The sequence below is a fragment of the Zootoca vivipara genome, chromosome 2, assembly GCF_963506605.1.
Source record: "Zootoca vivipara chromosome 2, rZooViv1.1, whole genome shotgun sequence".
NCBI classification, from domain to species: Eukaryota; Metazoa; Chordata; class Lepidosauria; order Squamata; family Lacertidae; genus Zootoca; species Zootoca vivipara.
The window spans coordinates 98,309,848-98,337,628 of NC_083277.1; the positions used below are offsets into that span (position 1 = coordinate 98,309,848).

General features: G+C 47.2%; 1 protein-coding gene across 2 annotated transcripts; it reads left to right on the forward strand.

Moving 5' to 3' along the window:
* Positions 1-5,488: 5,488 nt before the first annotated feature.
* FSCN2 (fascin actin-bundling protein 2, retinal) lies at positions 5,489-27,134 on the forward strand. Of its 2 annotated transcripts, none has more exons than XM_060271949.1 (5): positions 5,489-6,639; positions 21,380-21,536; positions 23,188-23,309; positions 24,858-25,025; positions 26,609-27,134. In XM_060271949.1, the coding sequence occupies exons 1-5, from the start codon at positions 5,796-5,798 to the stop codon at positions 26,812-26,814; spliced, it is 1,497 nt and encodes a 498-aa protein (XP_060127932.1). In that variant the 5' UTR covers positions 5,489-5,795; the 3' UTR covers positions 26,815-27,134. The 2 variants fall into 2 exon arrangements, with proteins under 2 accessions (XP_060127932.1, XP_034963843.1); XM_035107952.2 differs by having other exon boundaries at positions 5,489-6,615.
* The last annotated feature ends 647 nt before the right edge of the window (positions 27,135-27,781 follow it).

Genomic DNA, 27,781 nt, shown 5'->3' on the forward strand with positions numbered 1-27,781 from the left:
TGGCGCTTCACGCATGCGCGCTATCGCCGCTCGGATTAAGTACTTTTCAGGATGTGAATGGCACCCCGGAACCAATTAAGTACTTAACCTGAGGTACCACTGTAAATCTTAATTTTTTCATCTAAAATACTGTCTTATTTATTTTATAGTACAGTACATTGATTATTAGGAACGCGGGTGGCGCTGTGGGTTAAACCACAGAGCCTAGGGCTTGCCAATCAGACGGTCGGCAGTTCAAATCCCCGTGTAGGGGTGAGCTCCCGTTGCTTGGTCCCAGTTCCTGCCCACCTAGCAGTTCGAAACCACGTCAAAGTGGGAAGGTAAACGGCGTTTCCGTGCGCTGCTCTGGTTCACCAAAAGCAGCTTAGTCATAGTCCACATGACCTGGAAGCTGTATGCTGGCTCCCTCGGCCAATAGAGCGAGATGAGAACTGCAACCCCAGAGTTGGTCACAACTGGACCTAATGATCAGGGGTCCCTTTACCTTTACCTTTACATTGATTATTGCCTTCATTTTAGGGATCAATGGTCTCATTAGACAGTAAAATACGTGTTAAATTGCTCTTTTAGGGGGTGTTTGTCATCATTTGGAACAGATTAATCCACTTTCCATTACTTTCAATGGGAAAGTTCGCTTCAGGTTAAGTACGCTTCAGGTTAAGTACGGACTTCCGGAACCAATTAAGTACTTAACCCAAGGTACCACTGTAGAAGGGTCGGGGATTCACATGGAGAGAATTTTTGTGTTTGTGGGAGGAAGTTTATTGGCTTGTTTCTGCTGTGCATTTTGTGTTCTAATTTTGTATTTTTTATGTTGCAAACTGCCCTTCAATCTTCAGATGCAGGGCAGTGCACAAATTTAATAAATAATAATAATAAAGAGAGGCAGTTGTCAATCTGGACTGAAGCAGAGGGAGGTTCTGAGGCTCAGAGTACCTTACTAAGTATGAAACAACATAAATACAACAGTTCAGATGAGGAAAGATGCTCTTTCTTGAATCAAAGGCTGTTCAGATTCCCTTAACCTTGCACTCATTAGCTTAAAGGAAAGGGCTGTTAGCACATAGGCTTGTGGGGGGGGGGGTTGAAATCCTTCTCATTTTTCATTGATTTTTTAAAAACAAAACAAAACAGAGAGACATAACAGAACATGTGGCAGCTTTTTTACATATTTTGACTTTGCTGGAGGGGAGAGAAAGATATCCTATTAAGAGACGGAAACAGGCTGTGCTAGCGGAAATATCTGTGGTTTCCTTCAAGCAGAAGTGAAGGAACTCTCTACTCATCGAAAACAAAGGGCTTCCCAGCTACAGCTGGGAGGTTGAGCCTGTGGACACCAGGTTCACACGTGCAGGGCAAGCTTCCTGTTTGTTCCAGCACAAAAGCGAGAAATCAATACCCTCACAGGCTACTGCAGACAATAACTGACTTCCTCCATCCAGCAGCCAGGAGGTGGACTGGAGACTCGGATTTTAAGATACTTCAAAGCTAGGATGGGTAGAGAGGAATTAAGACAAACTTGATGGAGATGAGCAAATTAACTGAAAGGCATTGGGTCTTATAGGAATGAAGGAGGTCTCTCCATCTCTAGCATTGATGTATCAGGTAGGGTTGGGCCAAAATTGGGAGTCCCCTTTTAACAAATGTTTGACCAGTTTCCCATTCTGGTGAATTTTTGGGGACAATTGACCAATGGCAAAAATGTTTATCACACGAGCTGCATTATATCTGCAGTCCCCAATAGTATGGTGAGTGCAGTCTGTTCTCCTAGGTTTCATGTGGGCAGGGCCGTCTTACCCATAGGCGCTAGGGATGCGGGGCACCCGGGCGCCGGGTTCTCAGGGGCGCCAGGCTGAGAGGCTGGGGCCCGAGAGTTGAGTCCGGGGAAGAGCCCGCCCATTGGTTAGAGTGCCACAGCAGGCAGCTCTGCGCCGCGAGTTCGGGGGAGACCGAGCCAGCGAGATGCTGAGGCGGTTGGCTGGCTCCGCCCTCCTGTGTGCCTGGGACTGGGCAACTGGGGGTTTGCCGGGCACATCTTTGCACCCCGGCGCCGCATATGCTTAAGACAGCCTTGCATGTGGGTGTTTTTTTTCTGACCTGGGGGAAGCTCTGTTTCTTCCCACCTTCACAAAGCCTCTGTAGCAAATTTCCCCCTTTCACCTTCTCTCTTCCCCATAGCTAAGGAAAGCTGTCTTGGGCCTTACCCTACATCACATGTGTACCTGATCAAACATTTCTTCAGCACATAATTTTTAACTAGGGATAGGGAACCTGTATTGGACCTTAACTACTGACTATGCTGGCTGGTGCTGATGGCAGCTGGAGTAACAACAACTCATCTCCACTGAATTCTGCCCTATAGAAAAGGTTTTCTATATCTGAACAAAATGCTGTCAATGTGCAGACTTCCAAAGCAGGCTGACAACTAAAAATATGTAACTTGTGGCTGCCATTTGAACAGTGACAACACCATCCCAGTGATATTGGCTGTATGATCCACCCCACTGTTTTCCATGCATCGCTGCTGATTTCCCTTCTTAAGGTTCCTGTGGCAGCTTCTTTCAGAGGCAAACCACAGTGCTGTGAAGAGGCTGGCAGGATCCACTAAAATGTTACCTTTTGCTGTGGAAAACTAAGTCGCTGCAAATTTGACTCGGGATGAAGATATGGGAAGAAGATGGCTTTCAACCACAGTTCCAGATCCTCGTGATTAGAAAGGGAATGGTGATTATATGCAGACCATATATTGCAACTTTGTAGGGCGACTGGATGCAATGAATGAAAAGGTTCGTATTGCTTTAATACTTGCATCAGGCATGTTTCCTGAGAGATGGTGTATCATAGAACATCGTCAAAAGCTTTCCATTAATTATAGGTGAAACTCGGAAAATTAGAATATCATCAAAAAGTGCATTTATTTCAGTAATGCAACTTATTATTTTTTTGTTTTTCTTTTAATTTTTACAAGTGCTTTCTTTTGGAAATTCCGCAGTAATGAAACAAATAGTTACAATAATACAAAAATAAACATTGCTATTACATTTCATTAATTACATTCCATTTATAATTGACCCGTCCAACGACAAATAATTACAATTACAACAAATAAAGGCTTCACATATCTTGCTTTGCATGTCATGCATCTATCTCATATATTGGTTTGACGATATTCTAATTTTTCGAGTTTCACCTGTAATTTATTCCAGAAAGTTGTAGCCTGCTATTTAATAAAAAAGATTTTCAAAATGGAGTTGTTGAAGAAAGACACTCCCCCCCCCTAAATACCACTCATGTTCCCCTAATCTCATTGTTTGGGAACTGAGCCTCTTATTCGTGGGTGGACAAGAGACATATTGGGCAGGATATATTTGCAAAGCATGAGTTGTGCACTCAAATAGCTAGTGGAAGCACCCCCATGCCAGGATGCAGTTCTTAGACTTCTCATTCAAACAAGGAACCTGTTAGGCTTCCCTTGGGCAAATCTCTCTTGCCTCCATGCAGTGATGGAGATGATATCTGCAGCCTCCTTCATCTGCAATCTGCATTCTCCTGCACCATATCACACAACATTCCCAATAATGGTGGCCAAATGCAAAAGCATGCAGGACTTCTGCACCTTTAATAGCTGTGTAATGCAAGCTGCCCCCTATTCTAAAGGTAAAGGTAAAGGGACCCCTGACCATTAGGTCCAGTTTGTGACCGACTCGGGGGTTGTGGCGCTCATCTCGCTTTATTGGCCGAGGAAGCCGGCGTACAGCTTCCAGGTCATGTGGCCAGCATGACTAAGCCGCTTCTGGTGAACCAGAGCAGCGCACGGAAACGCCATTTACCTTCCTGCCGGAGCGGTACCTATTTATCTACTTGCACTTTGACGTGCTTTTGAACTGCCAGGTTGGCAGGAGCTGGGACCGAGCAACGGGAGCTCACCCTGTCACGGGGATTCGAACTGCCGACCTTCTGATCAGCAAGCCCTGGGTTTCAACCCACAGCGCCACCCACATCCCTGCCCTCTCTTCTACACCACTATTAAAGTTGCAGCCGCCCTGGCTACTCTTTTGCATCCAGCCTCAATGTCCCTTCAAGTCCCAGAGGCAGATTTTCAATGGATCTTCAAGGGAAGATGGAGTCAGGAAAGCCGTCAACAGAAGGAAAGTCAGCGGATCCAAGCAAGTTGTTTCCTTGCACAGCGTGACTCGCATCTTTAGTCCGACATATGTCCCACTGTGTTAAACGGGGCTCAGTGAACATAGGACAGCAGCCTTAGTTGGGGGACGTGCAGTGGTGCATTTTGTGGGTCAGATTTATCCCGATCATTTGGGATCTCTCTGCTGCCTGTTTCATAAGAACCACTGGGCCTTCGCCATCTGCCGGCATGTTTTCCCCAACCCTATTTTTGCTCACTGTCAACTGTGGTATTGTCAACCCAACCCTCCCATATGTTAGCATCTCTCTCTCTCTGGCTAAATGGAAGGATCTTAAAAAATATCTGTTCTGAAGTCATGGCAGCGGCGGGTGGGGGCGGAGAGCAGAGCAGGCCTTGCTGTTGTCTACAGAGAGGAAGCTAGGACAGCCAAGCTATTCTGGGTGGCTTTCACCTCTGTCATTCAACAACTTCTGCTTCAGCAGATTCCAACTTGCTGGGTCTAAATCCATCCCCATTCTTTCAAGTTGCATTTATCTGAGCTGAAGTACAGCCCCGGCCGGCTCCATTTCCCAGCCTGCCTTCTTCCCACCCTGGTTCGATTCTGAGCTAGGCCTCTCATCTAGGCCGCCCCATCGTCGGTTTCCTAGGGGGGCCAGGCCACTATTATCCTTTTGGCAGAGCTGTGGATTTGGGGTTATGGAACAGATGGAGGCAAAGGGGCCAAAGGAGGATGAAAGGTTTACACTAATAGAAATGCCCAGCTAATTGTTAAGGAGATTAGAGGCTGGGCCAGGCAGGCACTCTCGGCTTGGAGGTGACCTGCCGCGTGGAATCAGAGAGCCCATGGGTAACGTTAACCAAAGTGGCGCTAAGAAAAATAAATCCTCCACAAGGGAGAGGCGGCAGATCGAGTTGCTGCTCGAGCGTTTTGGCCTTAGCGGTGGGATAGAAAGGCGTTTGGAGTGGATCAAGCCCAGTTAGAAGAAGGGAGGCAACGCAAGAGACCGACAAACAAGAGACACAGATACAGTGCAGAGCACTACAAGCGCAGGGAGCAGGCCAGAGCGGAAGAATATATCTCATCAAAAGGCCATTGTGTAGCCTGTCAAAGCACCCCCCACCCACCCCCACTTCTTTGTGGCTTCTGTAGAAGCCCCACTATTGGTTACAGGAGGCCGGCAGCTCATTGAAATCTTTGTAATCCTAGCTGCGCTAATTAAGCAAGGCTGCGGGTGCTTAAGCATGTACATTTTTCCTGAGCATTCTCTCCTCTCCATCCCTACCCCACCCCCTCGCCACGCTGGAGAAGATGAGGAGGAGGAAGAGGTCAGTGTGAGCCACGCAGGAGGCAGTAGCGCTGCCAGCAGGGGGGACGAGGCAGCCAAACGAGATTGGCTTTACAGGCTGAAGATTAAATGTAGGAAGAGCTGATGTGCACACACAGACAGAGAGAGAGAGAGACTGGGAACTGGGGCAGGTGCACGTCACTGGGTCTTTGAGGTGTAAGGTTCATTTGCACTAATCCAGATCGCTTGGCTCGCTCGGCTGTGCCTATGTGAGCGTGCACGGTTCCATACCCCCGACGAAGGACTGGGAAGACCTTAGGCGCCCACCCCAGTCCTTGGGACTATATCTGCTGTCCGGACAGAAGATGCCAACGAATGGGATCCACCAGCTTCTGAAGATCCAGTTTGGCTTGATTAACTCTGACAACAGGTACCTGACGGCAGAGAGCTTTGGCTACAAGGTCAACGCCTCGGCGCCCAGCCTGAAAAGGAAGCAGATATGGACCCTGGAGCAGGACGGAGACAGCTCCGTAGTCTTCCTGAAGAGCCACCTAGGTAGGTACTTATCTGCCGACAAGGACGGCAAGGTCTCGTGTGAAGCCGAGAAGCCGGGAGGTGATGGGCGTTTTGTCATTGTCACCCAGTCGGACGGGCGCTGGGCGCTCCAGTCAGAACCCTACAAGCGTTTCTTTGGCGGTTCCGAAGACAGGTTGTCCTGCTTTGCCCAGACCATCACGGAAACAGAGCTCTGGGCTGTGCACTTGGCTATCCACCCCCAGGCCAACCTCTTGAGCGTGAGCAGGAGAAGGTATGCGCACCTCAGCGCTCAGGAGGATGAGATCTCCACCGACAGCAACATCCCTTGGGGTGTGGACTCGCTCATCACCCTCACCTTCCAGAACAAGAAGTACTGCCTGAGAACCTGCGACAACCGCTACCTGCGCAACGACGGCACTCTGGTCAAGGAGCCTGACCCCCGCGCGGGCTACACCTTGGAATTCAAGGCGGGCAAGCTGGCCTTCAAGGATTGCGATGGGAAATACCTGGCGCCCATGGGACCTACCGGCACTCTAAAATCTGGCAGGAGCTCCAAGCCGGGCAAAGATGAACTCTTTGATCTGGAAGAGAGCCACCCGCAAGTAGTTTTCGTGGCCTCCAATGGCAGATATGTCTCCATCCGGCAAGGTAAATCCATTACCTTTCTGCTCTGTGGGACTATGCGTAGCCAGGGAATACTCCCCTCCCCTTCTAGCTCCATAACCATAATATGGGTGACTTATTTGTTCGTCTGCTTTGTACAATGGTAATATGCTTGTTCTTAGCCACTGAATGCATATGGCGGGGAGTGTTGATGATGGTAATTGCCACCATCAGTTTCCTGACGCTCCTTTGCTTCAGGAGCTGCCATCCTAATCCTCATGCTTGGATAGGGAAGGAAAGACGTGTCTCATGGCTGTTACGGTTCCTTGTTGGTCTCCATCAAGTCAATATCTGTTTCTAGTACAGGCCAGGTGTGTTGTGCTCATGTGCACAGATGAGGATCTAGGAAGATGTTGTGGGGAAGAGATGAGCACAGGGTCTGAAAGCCAAGGACAATGCAGTGGTGCCGGTGGAGAAGAGGAAAGTCTGTTTTGCTCTGTATGTTTTGCTACTGCTTCTATGGCAATGTGTCAGATTGGAAGTGCTTCTAGTCCACATGATAATCAGTATGTCAGCAGGCATCCCTGCTGCTTAAGAAACGAGAACAGTTGCAGGCTCTGTCTTATATTCAAAGGATGGGGCACAGGGACAGATGCAGAACCTGTGATTTTGCTAATACTACCATGGTGGCTCCATAGATAAGCCAGTGGGGTCTGGCGGATCCTTTAGCAAGAATGACACTCATGTGAATTTATGGGCCTCTGATTCTGTGCATGCACACCAGAGAGTGGTGCACTGGCTGGGGATCTGGATGCAATCCACTGGGAAGTTTTTTTCTGCACAAGCCCTGCTGAAATGGATTGAGATTTTTACAAGCTCTCTCCAGCAACAACTATTAATCTGAGTGGCGTGTGGACAGATGATGTGCTCGTTACATTTAACTTCCTTCTACACAATTAGGCAATGGCACTGGGATTCCATTATCTACTGCCGTCCTTGGTATTAAAAAATTATAATCAATTTCATAACCTTCTTCCTATCAGTCGGTGCAGCCAGCTCTCTTTCATTCTTCCTAGGTTGCTTTTAGTGTCCATCAAACATCTGCCCAGTGTCCCTGAAGGGGCTGTTCACATTCACAGCTGTAGTTGCCCATTCCTACGATTCCCATGTCCTACCCCAGCATTTCTAGGATATGCTCTTCAGTGAACCATTCTAGGCGACCTCCCCCTGCCCAGAGATCAATGGCACTCAGAAAGGCCTTGTGGGTAAAGAATGAAAGGCAACTCCAACCTTACATCTTTCCCATATGGCTCCAGACCAGAACTGGCCCTTAAACTGCTTACACAACCAGACCACATTTCAATCAGCCCCCAAACAAAAGAGCAGCAGCAATCCCCAGCAAAGCTATGCTCCAAATGTCTGAAGGTGCTAAAGAGGTATGGTTTTAGATTGAGAAAATATTCCTTTCCCAAGGTTTGTGTCCCGTCCCCCGTCCCCCGCCACTTTCTGAAATTCTTTCCAGAGGGAGAAGGCTATTCCCCCACAACTGCTTCTTCCCTTGCATCTAAGAGGAAACTAACTATAGCCTCCTGTTTATTTTCATTTATTTATTGCACTTATATACCACCTTGATCTTCCAAGGATCTTGAGGTGGTGTACATGGTTCTCTTCCTCTCTCATTTCATCCTCTGTGAAGTAGGTTAGGCTAAGAGATGGGCGACTGGGCCAAGGTCACCTTGTGAGCTTCATGGCTGAGTGGGGATTTGAACCCTGGTCTTCCAGGTCCTAGTCCAACACTCTAACCATTATGCCATGCTGTTTTTCTGACCTGTGGCACCTTTGGGTGATTATAGTGGCCATGGACTTTAGCTTTTAACACAGGGGGGGGGCAACCTTTCCGGGCTTGAAGGCCTTGTTCACTTGGGGCTGGAGGAGGCATATTGCAGGTGGCAGGTGATGCTAATGCAAAAATTGGGTGGGACAGCCCTACCCTCTCTCTCCTTTATTCATCCATCATCCGTTTCATTTTCTCTCTTCCCCCTCTCCACAGGTGTACAGAAGCACCCACATCTCTTCCCTTTATCCATCCATTATCCATCCATTCTCTTCCTTCATTTTTTCTCTCCCTCTTCAAGCGCCACCACAGGATTTGGAGGGCCGCATGCAAACCTTGGCACTACACCTAACAATAACCAAAGAATAGCCCTCCTAACCTGTAGAATAGTGGGTAAGAAGGATGAAGACACAGCTCTCAAAACAACCAGCTCTTTATTCTAGCTCTGAGTCCAGGCTGAACAGTAGCTTAGCCGACTGGCTTATATAGTACTCAGTAACTTGCAACAGTAACAAACTTCCCCTAGCTACCCAATCCGTGAACAGCACTCTCAATCCTTCATTTGCATGTTGTGGACCTGAGTGAGAACTGCAGCCACAGTGGGCAGGGTAAGAACTGCAGCCATGGTGGCCAGAAGGAGTACTGCAGTTAACTTAATACATAACACCCATTGTGGACCTGAGTGAGAACTGCAGCCACAGTGGGCAGGGTAAGAACTGCAGCCACTGTGGCCAGAAGGAGTACTGCAGTTAACTTAATACATAACATAACCCATTTGCCTACCTAACTGCAACACGGTCTGTCTGTCGAAAACAGAAAAGGCTGTGCCCTGTTTCTGCTATGGTTGCCGCATTTTATGCTAGCCCAGCTCCTGTGCCTCGAACAGGGTTCTCACACAAACTTAAGCAAGTCAAGCTTTCCTCATCACTATCTTCACAACAGGGAAAGCTTCACTGGCTTCGTGTGCCAGGCTGTGAGCCAGTAAGAAGAGGGATAAAAAGCTGGTGGACAAATGAATCAAGTGAAGCAAATCGATCTGAAGTAATCACACGCCGCTTCTGTACTCTGAAACTAGGGTTGCGTTCTTTTGAAGAAAAGCTGGCCCTGATCCTGTGCCTTTAAAGCAGCCTGGCAGGAAGAAATTAAATAGCTTAAACTTTTTTGTAACATGAAGACAAACTGATGGGCAGGTCTCCATCGGCTTCATTTCTGAAGTGCCAACATCGTTTAGAATTCCCAGCCCACATGTTCATTTATTTCTATTTTTAAATTTATTTTTATTTGAAGGGTTTTAGGCTGCCTTGCAGGGCAATGTCCTCTCCAGGTGGCATGCAAATATATACCAGATAAAAAGGCAATTCCAATAAAATAATGTACGTAACACAAATTTGGACCAGCACAATAGGAAACAACTAATGTTTAGTTACTGTAAATTAACTAATATTTAAAACAATACGCGGCCCAACATAGAAAGAGTTAAAACAACAATCTCTAATAACTAGCAGCCTAAAACCAACACTCTGAGAGAGCAGCTATCTTAATTAAAAGCCAATCAGAACAGATGGTTCTTCAAAGCCTTTTTCAAGATTGGTCCTCACAGTTACAAATCCCTTGGAAGACAATTCTGTAAGCCACCACTGAAAAGGCCCTGTTTCTGGTGTGCACCCGCTTATATACTATTCATTTAAAGCACCCCCTTCAAGAATCCTGGAAACTGTAGTTTGTTAAGGGTGCTGGGAATTATAGCTCAGTATAGGGTAAACTGTATTTCCCATTATTCTTTTTGTCTGTGTGCGTAAATGTATGGTGTGTACACAACCTAACTAATCTTTATTTCTTTAAAATATTTATATACTGCCTAATGGGGCCATCTCCAGGCAGTGTTGGCAGTCTGATCTTAAGGCCCAGACTGTTACATGGTCCTTCACATAACCAGGTCCTGGGCTATTTAAGACAAAGGTCGCCAACCTTTGGGGGCCCTATGGGCACATACATGTGCAAACCAGAGAAACTTGTTGTGGGCCTCACTTACACACTGCAACTAAGCACACATTGCAACCTAACCTATGGGCTACTACAAGATGTATACTGTTTCTTTCCTGTCTAATTTCAGCAGAAGGAGGGGAAACACCAGGGAAGGTGTTCGTGAGTTCCATGTTTGCTTGTGGGCACCATGTTAGTGACCTCACCTGGTTTACGGCTCTAGAACCTGAAGCTTACATTTTGAATCTGGCCTGGAAATGCTCCGGCAAGCTCGCACAGTATTGATAGATATATATAATATGGTCTAAATGTCTACCCTCAAAAGACACCCTGAATACCAGCAGAGGTTTCTGGGTTGTCTTCCAGGGCAGCACCCCATAGAACACACTGCAGTAGTCTAGTCTGGATGTAACTAGTGCATGTTTGATGGGAGGCAAGGTCTGCTTTCTCTAAATAAGAGTGCAGTAGGTAAAAAGCAACCACAGTCATTTGGGCTTCCATAGAGAAGCACCAAGCCCAAGCTGCACACTTGGTCTTTGCAGGGGACTGCAACCCCAACCCCAACCCCAACCACCCCACCCAACCCCAACCACTTGTAGCTCCATGTCAGGATCAGCTTTCCTATCTACACAACAGCTTGTCTGGATTAACTATGCATTAAAAGAGTGGGGAAACGGCACCTTTGGCCATTGTTTAATATACCCCCTTTGTCCTGTTTTACAAAAGTATGTCTGAACTGTATTAGGTGGGCAGCTAATCCACTGTATTCCTGCCCTTAGTTGCTTATCTGGCCTTCATTAATGTAATGCAGTATGGGCCTCTTTTTTCACAGTGATTAGCGTAATTATTTTCTTAGCTTCCCCACGGAGTTACCAGATGTTTGCAAGTTAATTCATTTAAATAAATGCAAATTTAAAATACACATTGCCTGGCATTGGAGTCGGTCATGACTGGACCTAATGGTCAGGGGTTCCTTTACCTTTTTAATAATAATAATAATAATAATAATAATAATAATAATAATATCCCTAACCAGGGGGAAAAAGACTGATTTAAGCATGCTCATCCACAAGCCACTCCTCTTGCCCCAGAGAAAAGTGATCAGATATGGACCCTTCTTCTTTTCAATGCTATTTTTAAGAGTCCAAGCTCTGGGAGATGATTCTAGTCCATCACTCTTCTGATGTTCTGGCGGCTATTAAAAGCCCCAATTCAGAAGCAGGTTAAGGCTGTCAGGTTTTGAATTGGCTCCTATAGGGGCGCCTTTAACAACCGTGATTGTCAGCTGTGACAATGGAGCGCAATTTGATTTTTATATCTATATAAAGCACCTTTGCATTTTCTTCCAGTTACCTTTTTTGAATTTGGAATGCGAGTGGGAAAATGTCAATGGGATTAAGCACAATGTAAATTTATTCATATCTACTCAGAGATATGCATTCTGTGGGTCTTACTCACATGTAAGTGCTTTTGGTCCTGTAACACAGTATAACAATGGGATTTCAAATACGGACCTAAATAGGGAAAAACAAGGAATAGGGGCCTCTAGAGTGTCCAGATACAAAAGAGAGCAGTGCTAGAAGAAGGAATTTCGCCTGGTCATCCTAGGGCCATGAAACATATGTCCTGAAATTTTTCATTTTCATTCTGCCCTGATATGATCTCCAAAACTATGACAAATACCAACTTCATTTTACATTTTTCTCTGTGTGGAATCATGAGGGTCATGAGGACGGGAACCTTAATTTAAAATCAAATAGAAAGCTATATTCTGAAAAGGGAACTATGCTAGAAATTTAAATCTTGTATTGTGTGGTAAGACTCTAGATACCTTGTTCTGTAGCTCAAAGGTGGCTGTTTCTGGGGGGGGGGACCATGTTGATCTCTCCGTCTTCTTTCTTTGGGCATTGTGGAGGCAAATATGCAGAAGGTTGCTTTGTTTCTGAGGTGAAGGAAGGGATTTGGTGTGCATTGCATGTTTTTCCTCAACTTTAAAATTCAGGTAAATACGTTTTGCCAGCAAAAAGTTTGCAATCCTGTGTGTTTCAATCCTTAATGAATTAAATGATCCGAAGAAGACACCAGCGGTCAGTGGTCATCAACTGTAGAAAAATTGCTTTATTTAAAGCTTAAGAAGGAAGATCTTCAGCTTCTACAACAGCCAACGAGCGCTTTTGAAATGAACTGTACATGTATTTACATCTTGTATGAAAATCAGATGGTGCAGTCTGATTCCCTCAAGATGACCCACTTCATTGTACAGTGGTGCCTCGCTTAACGAATGCCCTGCTTAACGAAATTTCCGCTTAACGAAAGGTTTTTTCTAGCGGAGGTTGCCTCGCTAGACGAATTCGTTTTACGAAAAATTCGTCTAGCGAATCGCTGTTTCCCATAGGAATGCATTGAAATTCAATTAATGCGTTCCTATGGGCAAAAAAAAAAATCCAAAAAAATTCAATGCATTCCTATGGGATTCGCTAGACGAATTTTTCGTTATAAGAAAAGACCCGTGGAGCGAATTAACTTCGTCTAGCGAGGCACCACTGTATTCTTCCTCAGCTTGCTTAGGAGTCATGCGATGGGCAAACATAAACCCACCAGATGGGAGCTGAGTGAGTAACAGGTGGCAACAGGAAATGCTGAAGGGCTTGTGTCCGTTGCTATAGCAACCTGGCCTATGCCAATTTCTGGGGGAAAGAGGAGCTACTCAGTCTCTCATGAACGAAAAGTCCGGAAGATCACTGTATAACTTGATCTTCCGGTCAAGCTTGAAAGGCTGTTCCATCCTTAACCCAACGAAAGAAGGGGGAAATCCAAGTCCTGTGAGGGAAGGGAACTTTTTTACTTTGTGGCCCAAAGCGTCACATACCATACTGCAAAAATAGGGCTTATCCCTCCACAGAAATTAATAAGGTTCTTTCCCACCTGTTATTTTGAGGGAGGGGGAAATGTCACTGTAAGCTGTTAGACAGGAAGTTGTCGTTTCCAACCTCTCCTCAGCCACGAATTTACCACTAGGCTCTATGTTCTTAGGCAAGCCGCTCTTGCTAAGCCTCAGCTACTCATCTGCCTAGATGGACATAACACCCCTGCGGATATGGCTTAGCTTTGAAGGGTGGTTGCGAAGTATTGAGAAGGATCTGAGATAACGTGTATGGAGAAGCCGAAACAAGGGAATGCCCCAAATCAATCAATCAATCAATCAATCAATCAATACCATCGTGATCATCAAAAGAAACTTTCTTATGATTTCCCCTCCTCTCTAGGTCATTTAACAGTACAGTATAGCCATGCTTTCTTGAACCAATCGTCCTTTCCACTTTAGCTTAAAAATATCTTCTATTTCATGGGCGTGTGTGAACACAGATGTAGCTGAGCCTACGTAGAAGCTGCTGTGGTGTGTATTCCTCTTAAAACTGAACATGTGCACAGTTGTATACTTCTAAAGCAGTGGGCCTCACCAGACAATCTGCTTGGGACCCAGGTGGCTTTTGCATTTCTTCAGCACCTAAAATGCAGCCTTTTGTCTCTGGGATAGCAGCGTGGCCACATACAGTATAATCTGGCCTGTTCCCTGCAGTGTGTCCTAGGCCAGATTCGCTGCCACAAGATGTGTCAACGAGCCCTAGTTTAGGCAGCTTTACAAAGAGGATTAGGCAAATGCATGGAAGGCAGTTCTAAAAATAGAGAGTTTTGTGGCACCTAAAAAAAACCAAGCGCATTTACTGTGGCATCAGCTTTCAGGAGCCACAGACCATTTCATCAGGTGCATGAAATATCACCCTGCATTGGTAAACACGGTGGGGGTGATGGGGTATGTAGAGTTGTGAAGTCAGAGGGAGATGAGAGGCAAAAGGAACAGAAAGCAACCTGAAAGCAATATTGATATAGTGACCGGTTGGCAAGGCAGCATAAGCTGCAGCAGTGTCTGTGTCGGAAGGGCGGTTCTGCCCCACCAAAGTGGCTGCCACTGATACTAGTTGGTGTGGACAGTTTGGGGAGTGAGAAGCAAGTGGCAGAGGTCGTTTTCTTCATAGTCTGCTTGCGGACTTCCTAGAAGCATCTGACTGGCCACTGTGGGCAACGAAAGGTCAGACCAGGTAGTTTCTTGCATTGGTCAAGCAGGTATCCCCTTGCAGATACCTACTGGATAGGGACCGTGACGTTGCTGGTGATGAGCGAGGCCAATTCTTCTCTGCAGTTTTGAGATTTTTAAAATTCATTGGCAACTCCCCTAAGTAGGCTGCTGCAGCATTCAACTCTTCTTCAGCATATTGGTGTTTTGTTTTTAATCCATTGTCACTGCCAGTGACCCTTACTCTAATATGTTTAATTAAAAACAAAACAAAACTCCTATACTTGCAAAACCAACACACAGGTCCTTGTCGTAGTGGCTAACTTCCATAGATTATATGGAGGGGGTTGGGTTTTCCATACTGTTGTGTTGTGTCCCCATTTCAGAAGCTTTGCTGCTCATATGAGTAGGCCAATTACAAGAGCAGCTACTTACGGGGATTAATCAACTGCGCTTTGGTCTGCGCTGGCTCTTAAACTTGAATGATTTGAAGCTACCCAAAGGATGTGCTTGCGAATTCCTAAATGGTTCCCTCTATATCTCCTTAATCCCAGCCTCCGATCCCCTTTGCCCCAGTCTTCCCCCGCCAGCTGTTCCAACCAGCTACTTCATCTCTTTGAATAGGATTATCCCACATTTAAGTTCAGTCATAACCTGTCTTATGCTGATGAAACCCAGCAATGTTTATCACTGCCCTGCGGAGGGAAGAGCTTGGACGTGGCTGACAGGCCCGGAAGCTAGTCTCTTCTGCTAGGGTTAATATTATATTGTCAAAACTATTGCAATCTCATCCTGCTTGGCCCTATAGATAGTAATACTAGCCACAGCCTTCCCTCTGCGTTTTTGCCAGGTCTGGCCATACCCATTGGGATGGTGGGATGCCAGAGATATCAGGATGTTGGCAAGAGACTTGCTTTGTTGGCAATGAGCAACAGCCAACACAGAGGCTCACAGACCTCCTTTGCCTGTTCCAAGCCACTTAGGAGCTGGTGACATTGGCTGGCAAGTTATTAATAGGGGGCTTGTGTGTCAGCCAGATGGAAACAACAGCAATCAGATTAATGAGGATAATTAAAGTGATTGTTTGAGGATTTGCTAGCAACGCAGGAGTGTGAGAAGGGGGTGCCCATGGCTCAGTGAGGTGGGCATAATTTTAGCAGGGATCGTTAATGCCCCTTCAGCTTGGAGGGTTAGCCAACTTCCTTGTCAATTCTAACCTGTTTAACAAGAGTTTGTGTGGAGATTCTGATGAACACCTTCCCTCCAGGTATACGGTTCCTTGCACTGAGGAATCTAATCAAAAGTAGTTTGCCTGGAGGGGTTCACCACACCAGCCTCCCCCAATCCGGAACCCTCCCAGATGTTGTTGGACTACAACTCCCCTCATCCCTGACCATTGGCCGCGCTGGCTGGTGATTATGGAAGATGTAATCCCAAACATTTGGAGAACATCAGGATGGAGAAGGCTATATACAGTGGACTCGACCATGGCTGGTGCTTATCGGATACATCAAGAAAACGTACTTTAGCTTGCCCACTAAGGTTGGCTGCGGAGTCTGTTGGGAAATGAAATCCTGCAGACAAAGGCAGCAACAACATGAAGCAGCAAAACTGACTCACGCAAGGAAGATGATATGACCAGCCCAATATGTTTTTCTGCCTGTGGTGAAGGATGAGACAGCGCCACCCACTTCTGTGTACGAAAGCTGATTGTGTGTAAAAGCTGAATAGATGGGCATTGGAATCCTGCTTCAACTCTGGGGCAGAGGCCTCCACTGCATCTGAAAGCAGCAAGCCAGGTTAGGGGACACTCACTGGGTATGCCACATGGCACACAGTTTTGCTCCCTCCGCATTTGATGTCTGAGGCGGCCACCTCAGAGTGCCTTATGGTGAGGCTGGCCCTGGGAAGTCCCATCTTCCTGTCTCTGTGTGAGTGAGTGACCTTCGTTTTAAAAAGTGTTAAGATTGTGGATCCCACATTCGTACGAGTTACCTTTGACTCTCTGTGTGTCGTATCGGTAGACACACACACACACATTGAGTAATCATGGCTTTTCCCTTCCCCAAGGCAACACTCCCAAGGCAATCGGGAGAAAGTATAATTGTCAAACTGGGAGGTTTTCAAACTGTGATCCATGGACCACTGGTGGTCTGCAAGCTCCATTTAGGTGGTCGACAGAAAAGGGTTTACAGACTCTCCAAGTGTCCCTATTTTCCAAGGACATCCCCGATTTAGAGAAGCCGTCCCAGTTTCTGACTTGATCCCAGAATGTCCAACTTTTCCTTAGGATGTCCCGATTTTCATTGGAGAAATGTTGGAGGGTATGGAGTTATCCGACCCGACCCCCCAAGCCGTCTGAAGGCAATCCTTGTATATGGAAATTTTAAAAGCTTTTATTATGTTTTTATATATGTTGAAAGCTGCCCAGAGTGGCTGGGGTGGGGTAAGGTAAAGGTAAAGGGACCCCTGACCATTAGGTCCAGTTGTGACCGACTCTGGGGTTGCGCGCTCATCTCGCATTATTGGCCGAGGGAGCCGGCATATAGCTTCCAGGTCATGTGGCCAGCATGAACAAAGCCGCTTCTGGCAAACCAGAGCAGCACATGGAAACGCTGTTTACCTTCCCGCTGTAGCGGTTCCTATTTATCTACTTGCATTTTGACGTGCTTTCGAACTGCTAGGTTGGCAGGAGCTGGGACCGAGGAACGGGAGCTCACCCCGTCGCAGGGATTCGAACCGCCGACCTTCTGATCAGCAAGCCCTAGGCTCAGTGGTTTAACCACAGCGCCACCTGGGTCCCTGGGGCGGGGTAAAAATAGTAAAATTATCATTATGGAATGAGACACCCTTATTTTCATCAGAGAAATGTTGGAGGGTATGGGTTTATGCATGATCCAGCACCTGATTTGGTTTTTTTTGTTTTTTTTTTACTAATGACAGTTTTTTCACCAGGGTCAGATTGTCAAGCAGGTGAACAAGGTTTTTGCTGAGGGCCCATGATTTTCCTAATAGGGACAAGCACAGTCTATTCCGCCCCCTCTAAAAATGAACAAATTAAAAGAGTTCTTAGCGAATCACACAATCCACTTGAAAAAAGCTGTGTTGCAGAGGTAAGGGTTGATTAAATGCCACGCAAGAGTAAAGACTTATGTGGCTTCTCATTTAAACCAGGTTGGCCTTACCTGTATTGTATACCTTTACCATGCCAGGGGGATCCCTAACCCTGGTGAGTGCTGAGCTGCCATGCTAACATTGCAAGTGTGGTGGCTGAAGGGGCTGGTGGAAAGAAAACGAGGGTTGGATAAACCCTTAGGTTCATAACACTTTTGGCCCTCTTTTTTTTTTTAAGGCTGTCATTTCCCCAGCTCTGCATGGAACTTACTGGGTGACCTTGGGCCACTATCTGTATCTTAGAGGTTTAGTGTCTGGTGGGGTGAAGCCACAACAATAACTAGCCAGCTGAAGCATCAGCTCTGCATACTGGGAAGGTGAGGTTAGGAACCAGGCAAGGCTTGGACTGTGTGATTGCATCGGCAGACCCAATCCGGCACTGTTGCTATAGCCCTGGCCTTAGTTCTCTTGTTGTTAACATTATGTTCCTTACAGTGTCATTGTTGTGAGAAAATCCATGTACAGTGGTGCCTCGCAAGGCGAATTTAATTCGTTCCGCGAAAAATTCGTCTTGCGAATCGCGGTTTCCCATAGGAATGCATTGAAATTTCTTTTTTTGCCCATAGGAGCGCATTAATTAAATTTCAATGCATTTCTATGGAGAATCGCAATTCGCAAGACAAATTTTTCGCAAAACGAATTCGTCTTGCGAGTCACCGTCAGATCGCAAGACGTATTCGTCTTGTGAAAAATTCGTCTTGCAGGGCATTCGTCTTGCGAGGTACCACTGTATGTATGCCATCTTTGGGGGAATGACTTCATCTATCCCTTTTGCTACAGATAAAGCCAGGGTGTGTGGAAATGTTTGATTTTATTGTTGAAGATGCCCCCACCCCTTTGATTTGAATAAATTTGTTAATATTAGCTGATTGGTTTGTCAGCTTTATGGCAATTTATTTACTTCGGAGATTGTGGTACGTGCTACTTAGGTCTTTCCCTTTGATTTCCTTAAGCTCCTCATACATTTACTAAAACAATAGGCACATGGGATGCTAATGAGATAAGTTCCTCTAACTTGCCTCTTGTTGGAATCATAAATTATGTCACAAATCTGGTAGGAGGACAAAACCAGTCCTGGGTGAACCAGCTGACAGCAAAGCATAGCAGTCACATTAGGCCATTTATTTTTTTGACAAAGATCACAGATCTGCAAAATCTCTGGTCCCAGGCTGAAATTGCCTCCTGGGAATAATCAGGGCAGGTTGAGGAATGGCATAACATTCCAGCCAGCCTTACTGTGGTGCTATAGCCAGATGAACAAGGACTTAAGAAAGAAAGAAAGAACAGGTCAAGAATGGGCTTGCAAAGTAAGTGAATGTACATTGCATGCACAGGAAAGCTGAAACCAATACGGGAGATGAAGTCTCTTGATGTTTCTGCTTTTACTTTGAAGCAGCTATGGAAGTTATGGTTTTGATCAGAGCTTTGGGGAATTTTCCCACTACTGCTATTCTGGAAAAATAATAATAATTGGAGCTTCCCAACTGGAGCTTTAAAACAATTGCAGATCACAATTAGTTTCAGAGAGGGGGAGGGGGAAGAGTAATCCATAATGAGGTGGGGGCAGGGAGGGTGGTTGCAAGAGAGAGATTGAGAGATCTTAATCAACAGCCTGCAGTCACCCTTTGGTGATCTGACAGCCAGCAGTGAGCTTCATAATGTTCAACTGGGGAATTGACTAAGCAGGTTCTGTGAATCACAAACCTATGGCTGAGGTCTAAATAAATATATATATTAGGCAGTTCGTAGGGAGGCTATATTTGAGCTGGTGTAGACAGGGCTCAGGCCCGAGCTAGCTAGAGCTGACCAGAGAACAGGGGGGTGTTTTCTTGGGCGGTTTCCTTCCCATGAATGCCAACAGAATGTGGCATATCCAATTGGTTTCTAGTCAATCAGGAGACAAATCCAAGGGCCAACTATGACAATCAAATCAGTGAGAGGCACTTGAAAAGTACGCACCTATCTTTTATTTGGCGTTGTCCAGTAGACACACACACCTGCAACAAAGTACTGCAGCGTGGAGTGCTCCTGTTCAGTGTTCCAGCCAGCCATACCCTTTCCCAGGATACTCTGCCCCATCCTCTCCCAGTTTCTAGTTTCCCCACCCCTAAACAAACACTCAGCATTCTATGGCAACTGAGCATGCTCAGCCTTGATTAGATTGTTTGAGGTTGTTTCCCTCTCCCTCCTTAATTTGTATTTCTGCAAACTCCGGCATTCCTCAAGCCTATTACTGTACTGATTCCTTCCTCTTATGAATTTTGGCTGCATAAGCACCGTCACTTGGAGAATGAATTTGCTATTAGCATATAGGATGTTGGACCTGGATTAAAGTTTAGCTTCTGTCGTGGACTTAACTGGGTGGCTTAGAGAAAATGATTATATCACTACTCCAGATCCCCATCACAATGGAATGAAAGTGAGTCACACACATCTCAGGGCTTTTTGTGAGGGTGAATGAGATAAAGCCCTGCTATCTGTGTAGTGCCCTAACCCTTATGGAATGCTAGCAAGGATGTGATGACCAACAGCAGCCCTCCAAGGCAGCAAAGATGGAGAGGCAGAGGCAAGTTAGTGGGGCCCCCAAACATGACACCATTCAAGCAGCAATTGTGTGAACGTCCCCCCCCCCCCGCCAAGTAAGTAGTAGGTATAGAGGCAGGGATGACAACTTGAATAAAATATTGGGGGGTGGGCACAGGTAAGTCCTGCCCTGCATAATCAATTACATGATGTGGTGCACACACACCATTTGAATGGCAATGCCCATCAACTTGGCGGGGGGGGGGCTGGCCTCCTCAAATATTTTATTGGGGGGCAAAGCCTCCTCGGCCCCTAGGAGACAGCTCCTATGTATAATTCCCTCAATCTTAAATGTGACTCTAGTGGGAGGGATAGGTCTTGATTTTGCCCATTGCTGTGGTCTTGATCTGAACCACCCACCCACACCTACTGTATTTATTTGGGTTTTTGTTTTTGAATCATCTAATTGCTATTTTTGTGAACAGTCACATTTAGTGTGACCCTTAAGGCGAAAATATAGGAAGAGTGTTGTTTTTCCCCCTGTTGTTCATATTCTCAGAATTTACTGTTGGTTGTTATTTACATTTTATGGGGCTGTCCGTAATTAATGATCCATATATTTACTTTTTATTCCCCCCCCAATAATTAGGTACACCTTCTCCATCTCTCTTTTGTGTGTGTGAAGGAACACCTTCAACTAGATAGTTCAGTTTGGTTAGAGCATGGTGTTGATAACACCAAGATTGCAGGTTCGATCCCCGTATGGGACAGCTGCATATTCCTGCTTTGCAGGGGGTTGGACTAGATGATCCTCAGGGTCCCTTCCAACTCTAGAATTCTATGATTCTAAGATGGACCTCATCTTGAACCCTTCTCACAGGTTTTAGTATCTGGTCTCATGCCTGACAGTGGAGCACGATGAATCTAAACCAGGGGTCAGCAACCTTTTTCAGCTGTGGGCCGGTCCACCGTCCCTCAGACCATGTGGTGGGCCAGACTATATTTTTGGGGGGGGAAAATGAATGAATTCCTATGCCCCACAAATAACCCAGAGATGCATTTTAAATAAAAGCACACATTCTACTCATGTAGAAACACACTGATTCCCGGACCATCTGCGGGCTGGATTTAGAAGGCGATTGGGCCACATCCGGCCCACGGGCCTTAGGTTGCCTACCCCGATCTAAACAATATGAAGAGATGTCCTTTCTTCCTACTAGGTGTCAACGTCTCGGCCAATCAGGATGAAGAGACACACCACGAAACCTTCCAGATACAGATTGATAAAGAAACCAAGAAGTGCATCTTCCATTCCAACACGGGCAACTACTGGACCTTGGTGTCGCATGGGGGAATTCAGGCCATGGCCACGGAAGTGTGAGTTGGGCTGTGTCCTCATGTTGCTAATGGGTCCTTAGAGCATTCAGGGCCTCCGAAGTCTGACGGCAGTTTTGGCTAGACATAGCGGAAGGAGAGCCAGGGCATGGAGAGAAAAGGTGCAAGACTTAGAACAGGGCTTCTAGGAAGGAGTGATGGGTGCATAAGCACATACAGGACTTCTACCGGGTCAGATCAGTGCATAGCTGTCAACTTTTGGATTTGAAAATAAGGGATCAGCAGCAGCCTCACCTGTCCCAGGGACAGTCTACGGTATATCTAACAATCCAGGATAGCAGCGGGAAACGGCGCTGGAATAAGGGAATTTCCAGCAAAAAAAGGGAGCTTTGACAGCTATGGGTCAGTGGGCTATCTGTTCCTGTGGCCTATTCCTCACAGCAGCAAGCCAGTGACTCTGGTTTGCCCCCAAGCAGGACGTGAGGGATACAGCTGCCTAAACTGATGTCCGTCCATCAATGCTTCCTTTTGTGTGTCTGGAAAGGAAAAGCATCGTTTGGGCACAGCATTACAGACCTACAAGAATTTGCACATATGTTTGAGAATCAGGGACCTGGAAGTGAACAGCATAGCCATTCAGAGAAGGCAGGATAATTCAGGATAATGTTCAGTACGGCACCAACATTGATACCAACTGGGAAGGCAGTAGAGCAGCATCTCCCAAGGATAGCTAGCAAGTCTCAGGCAAAAGTGTGCATATAAAACTGGGCTAAATTAGGATGTTTGCAAGCTTTTTCCAGACCTGGGACCCACTGTCAGCTCGAACACACAGTTTGGGACTCGCTGCTGAATTTTTTGAAACACACTTATAAGAAACAAATAATACTACAAAATAGGACATATAGCTCACTACTGAATTTTTGATAGATGGTTGTGACCCATCTTAGGTTGGCTGCGCAAGCCACTAGTCAGTGGGACCCAACTCACCTGTTGAAGAACAAGGTGCTAGTTGGTCACAGACAAGGCAGGTGTCCTCAGCCCTGGTGCACTTGCCTCCAGCCCAGGGTAATTTGTTGTGTGTCCTCTATTCCTATAGCAGCACCTTTAGCAACAGAAGTGGAATGTAAGAGAGAGAGGGAGAAAGGACTGCCATTGCCAGTAACTTCCAGCAATTAGGGGAACCTAGGAAGTTGCTTTGCACTGAGCCAGACTATTGGTCCATCTAGCTCAGAATTATCTGCAGATTCTAAACTTGGGGTGGACAGACTTGTGGGATCTATTTTGGTCTTTCTTAAACCCCTGAGATTCACCAATCGGAGCCAGGCAGTCACACACTGCGAATGATGGAGCAGGGTGCCGCTCAACATATTCTTAGCTTAGGAATTAGGGTCATTATCAGAACCAGGCTTACAAGTTCTTCCAGTCCCCAGGATCCACACCCCATTTCCCCCCAGGTATTCCTCCCCGCCCCCGCCAGCAACCTAATGGGGGAGGGTGGTAATTTGTTGCACCTGCTACCACAATGTGGTATCCTGTGCACACAACCCTGTTGATTTCAGCAAGACCTACGCCCATGCAAGTGTGTGTAGGGCTGCACTCTCTGCATGTTAAATACACAATAGGGAAGAAAGAGCAAAATGATCATTCATGATCTGACCAGCGCTTTCCCCCCCTCTTTGCTTTGTTCCCCCAGATCTGCTAGCACCATGTTTGATATGGAGTGGCGTGGGCGCCGGGTAGCCCTCAAAGCTCACAATGGCAAATATATCTGCACCAAGAAGAATGGACAACTGGCAGCTGTCAGTGATGCAGTGGGTGAGTCTTACAATGGGATGTTGGGGGTGGGCTTTGCCATTGCCTCAGTTACAGGGGCCTAAACCTGATAAAGGGATGCGGGTGGCGCTGTGGTGTAAACCACTGAGCCTTGGGCTTGCCAATTGGAAGGTCGGTGGTTCGAATCACCGCGACGGGGTGAGCTCTTGTTGTTCGGTCCCAGCTCCTGTCAACCTAGCAGTTCGAAAGCACATCAAAGTGCAAGTAGATAAATAGATAAATAGGTACCGCTCTGGTGGGAAGGTAAACGGCATTTCCGTGCGCTGCTCTGGTTTCGCCAGAAGCGGCTTAGTCATGCTGGCCACATGACCCGGAAAAACTGTCTGTGGACAAACGTCAGCTCCCTCGGCCAGTAAAGCGAGATGAGCGCCGCAGCCCCAGAGTCGTTCGCAACTGGACTTAACCGTCAGAGGTCCTTTACCTTTGCCTTTAAACCTGATAAACCAAGGACCACAGTCTGTGTGTTGTCAATAAAGCTGCTTGTCTTCCGCTATTTGCTGCAGCTTCCTTATTGAGAATGGTGGCTGGAAGAGGTAGGCGAGCCAAAACCATGCTCGAAGGACAGCAGGAGAGTAGTTAAATCAGCATTATATGGGAACTGAAACATTGTGGGGCAAGATCACAATGAATGAGCCAACGGAATATATTACAAGTATAGCTGGGGCTTCGTGGCTGGGACAGTCAGAAACTGAGAGCAGAGAAAAGGCTGCGTAGATATTGAGCAGTTCCAGAAGAGCCATTTAGTGGAGGAGAGGCTATATTGAGAACAAATGAAACGAAGAGTTTGCAGGGCAGTTGGGAGGAAGTCACTTTTGCTAGAGCACAGGCCAACCAAGATTGAAACTGGAAGTTACTTGACTGGAAGTGGGGAGAGAGCAGCAGTAGGCCAACAAAGATGGTCCTATCCTAAGCAGTTGTAAGGTCCTCGGGCACACCTTGCAAGTCAGGTGGCTATAGCCAGGTGTCAGAAAAGACCACCAAAGTCCTACTGAAAGTGACACATCTGTTCAGTGCAGCCTAAAGCTGGATGGCTTCCAGGTGCACCTGAGATGAGCCCAATAGCAGGAAGGCCACTCCGGTCGGACTCTGATTTTAGCTGCAGATGCCAATTCAGTATGCCAAAGCAGGAGGAGAGCACTATGGTGATGCCAGAGCAGATTCAAAATAACGAATAATCAATGACATAGTTCGTCTAGGATTCTTCCGCATTTGCAACTCTTAGGATCAATAATGGCAAGGAGCTCGCAGAAGTAGAATGAGGCCCAGTTGTAATCTCAGAGACTTATCTGGAAGGGGGAATTGAAAGCGGACTGATCCTGCTTACAGAACTCCTACTGAAAAGCAAAAATGTTAGCTGGAGATCTGCACATTCAGGCTACTGAAAGCGCATATGTGGCTGGGAGAGCAATCCTGGGCTCACTTGGGCTGAAGTCTGATGCAAATGTATTCACAAATGCACGTTTTGGATCCCTAGCTCATCACAGTCACATTAGCTTCCGAACTCACTGACCTACAGTTATCTGACTACAGGGGAGGATGAGGAATTCGTTCTCAAGCTGATCAACCGGCCCATCCTGGTCCTTCGCGGGGCTCATGGCTTCGTGTGCTACCACCGCAACTCCAACTTGCTAGACGCCAACCGTTCCGTCTATGATGTCTTCCAGATCATCTTCAACGACGGCGCTTACCAGATCAAAGGTAACTAACTAACTGGCTGCAAACGGGGAGCTGGGGAGGGAGCTCATCACATAGTGAAATAATTTTGGACCATATGTCGGAGGGATGCTACGAGAACATTTGTTTCCCAGCTGTGAACGCAGCCCCTCCAATTTCCACCTAAAATCCCGGAGAGCCTCTGCCAGCCAGACAATAATGAGGTAGGTAGACGGTAGACCCAATGGTCTATCTCTGTATATGGCAGGTTCCTATGTTCCAACCCACTACAAAGTCAAATCCCCCCATGCGCTACCACAGTAAGCTGTTTGTGCAAAGCAGTTCCCTACAATTTGGAGAATTTTAACCTCATCTATCGCCATCCTGTAACAAACTCTGGGTGTGAGGCCAAAGTGGCACCAGCTATACATGAGAGAAAAGTATCATCAGGCATGGGGGGGGGGAACCCAAGGTTTGCAGGAGTACCCAAATAAATATATATATATTTATGCAGGTGCAGGGGGTAAAAAACAGCTCAATGAGGATTGGGCAGTGGCACTGTTAAGCAATAGACTGCTAGGCAAAAGTCTGGGGATTTTGCAGCCCTCTCTCATCCACTCATCCCTCAATGGTAGTACCTGAAGCTACAGCTGCCGTGTTTCCTTAACAGTAAAATCCCCCCGAGTGCAAGAAGAGTGGCAGCAAGCCCAGACACTCAGATGCCATCTCTGGGGAGGGCACCAGAACAGCAAAGGGGTGGGCCCTCGGTATTTACTTTTTTCCTAAAGTGCCTAGAATCGTCTCAAAATCAATTAAAGCGCTTACGACCTTTTATCGTGCTGTGATTTGGGATTGTAGACACATGGGGAGCCTCACAAGTAGTCGGCAATGTGGGACTGCCTCCCATAGCTGCCAAGTCCCGGTTAAAAAAATACGGGATCAGCAGCGCCGGCACCGGAAGTCGCTTCTACGCATGTCCAGACATGCGTAGAAGCGACTTCCGGTGCCGGCGCTGCCCGATTTCCGGTGCCCAGACACGGGAAGAGCGGCACCGGAAGAAATCCGGGGGGATTACGGGATATTTCGCCATTCGGGATGACAGCGGGAAACGGCTTTAAAAACGGGGGTTTCCCGGGGAAAATGGGAGACTTGGCAGCTATGCTGCCTCCACGTGGACCTGGGGAGTGGCCACATTTGCATCTGGAAGAGCCCCACTGTCACAAACCCAAGTGCCAATGACCCTGCTTTTTCACTGTTTTTGCTTGGACTTCCCCTGTAGCCCAGCTTGGCTTGCTTTGTTCTGCATTATATGGTTCCCCCAGTTCTTTGCTGTGGTCTCAGTCCTGTGTGTGTGGATGACTGGACCAGTTATGACTCAGCAGCTCTTTTAAGGAACCAAAGGGATGATGGGCACTGGGAGCCCAGGTCCATCAGCAAGGCCACATGTTCCCCATCCCTCTTCTATCCTTCCTTTCCTAGAACTTCAGATTTGTCCCCCAAATAGATTGCTACCTGGCACAAACCTCAATCCCATGCACCTTTAAGAGAGGGAGGGAGCTGGTAGTGCCTCTACTGCTCTCGATTACATGCATCTCCCACTGACACCTGCTCTTCTTCGGTGCTCCTAGGCCTCGGTGGCAAGTTCTGGTATGTGGCCACCAACGGCACCGTCTGCAGCGATGGCGAGATGTCGGAGGATTTCTACTTCGAGTTCCGCGAGTGCAGCCGGGTGGCCATCAAAGGGAAGAACGGCAAATACCTCCGCGGCGACCAAGCCGGGACCCTGCGCGCTGATGCCGACACCCTGCACCGGGCCACCCTCTGGGAGTACTGACGCCGGGCCACCTGCCGCGTAGCACCGTAGATGCTCTAGCTTCCGCCACGGTAGCCAAGCCAGCTCAGAGCGGACACAGAGGTGGGGTATTTGGCGGGGAGGGGGAAGTTGAGTGTTCCCACCTGGACTCCAGAGGCACGGTAATATACCCACATCTTCCTCCGTGGAAAAGGACCTTGCTGGGACGGAGGGGTGGGGACCTCTCACCCTATTCCCCATAGTCTTATCTGTCTAACCTTAGAAGCAGCACCCTAATGCACAGCTCCCGGGAGGGTACGACACTGATGTACCCAGGTCAGGATTAAAGCGATAGAGGCTCCGTTTCAGAGCCAGCACAATATTGCCTGTGGCTGTCTTCCCTTTCCCCCTCAGACGTGTTGCAAGGCCTTCTGTTTCTTCCTTGCTATTGCCCAGCCTCCAGCCCGGCTTGCCGTGCCATAGTACCGGAATTCAGCTGCTCTGCACCTGAAACAGAAGACGACAAGTTGCAGGGGGCCTTGTGAAACAGGGGAAGCTCCAACTTTGCTTGCTCTGCTCACCGTAGCTTAGCGTGAAAGATTCACAGCAAAGGGGGCAAACGGAAAGGGTTCGTTGGAGATGCTCACCGGGCACAATCCCCACCTTTGCTGAAGTAATGGAAGTTGGAAGTCCTTTTTTCTCCCTCTCTCCCTGTAAATTAGGAGAGCAGTAGAGAGCGGCCTTCGTACTGAGCCAGAATCATTGGTACATCTAGTTCAATATTGTCCACGTTGACTGGTAGAATGCTGTAGGGTTTCAGGCAGTGGAAATTCCCATGCAGATGCTGAGGATTGAACCTGGGGCCCTTCTGCATACCAAGCAGGTGTTCTCCCACTGAGTCCTTCAAGAAGGAGGAAACCCTTTCTCTGCTCCGTCCAATGGATGACCTACAGCTCCTTAGATCCCCCTCTAGCCAATTTTCTCTTCCCTTTTTAGCAAGAGCTCTAGT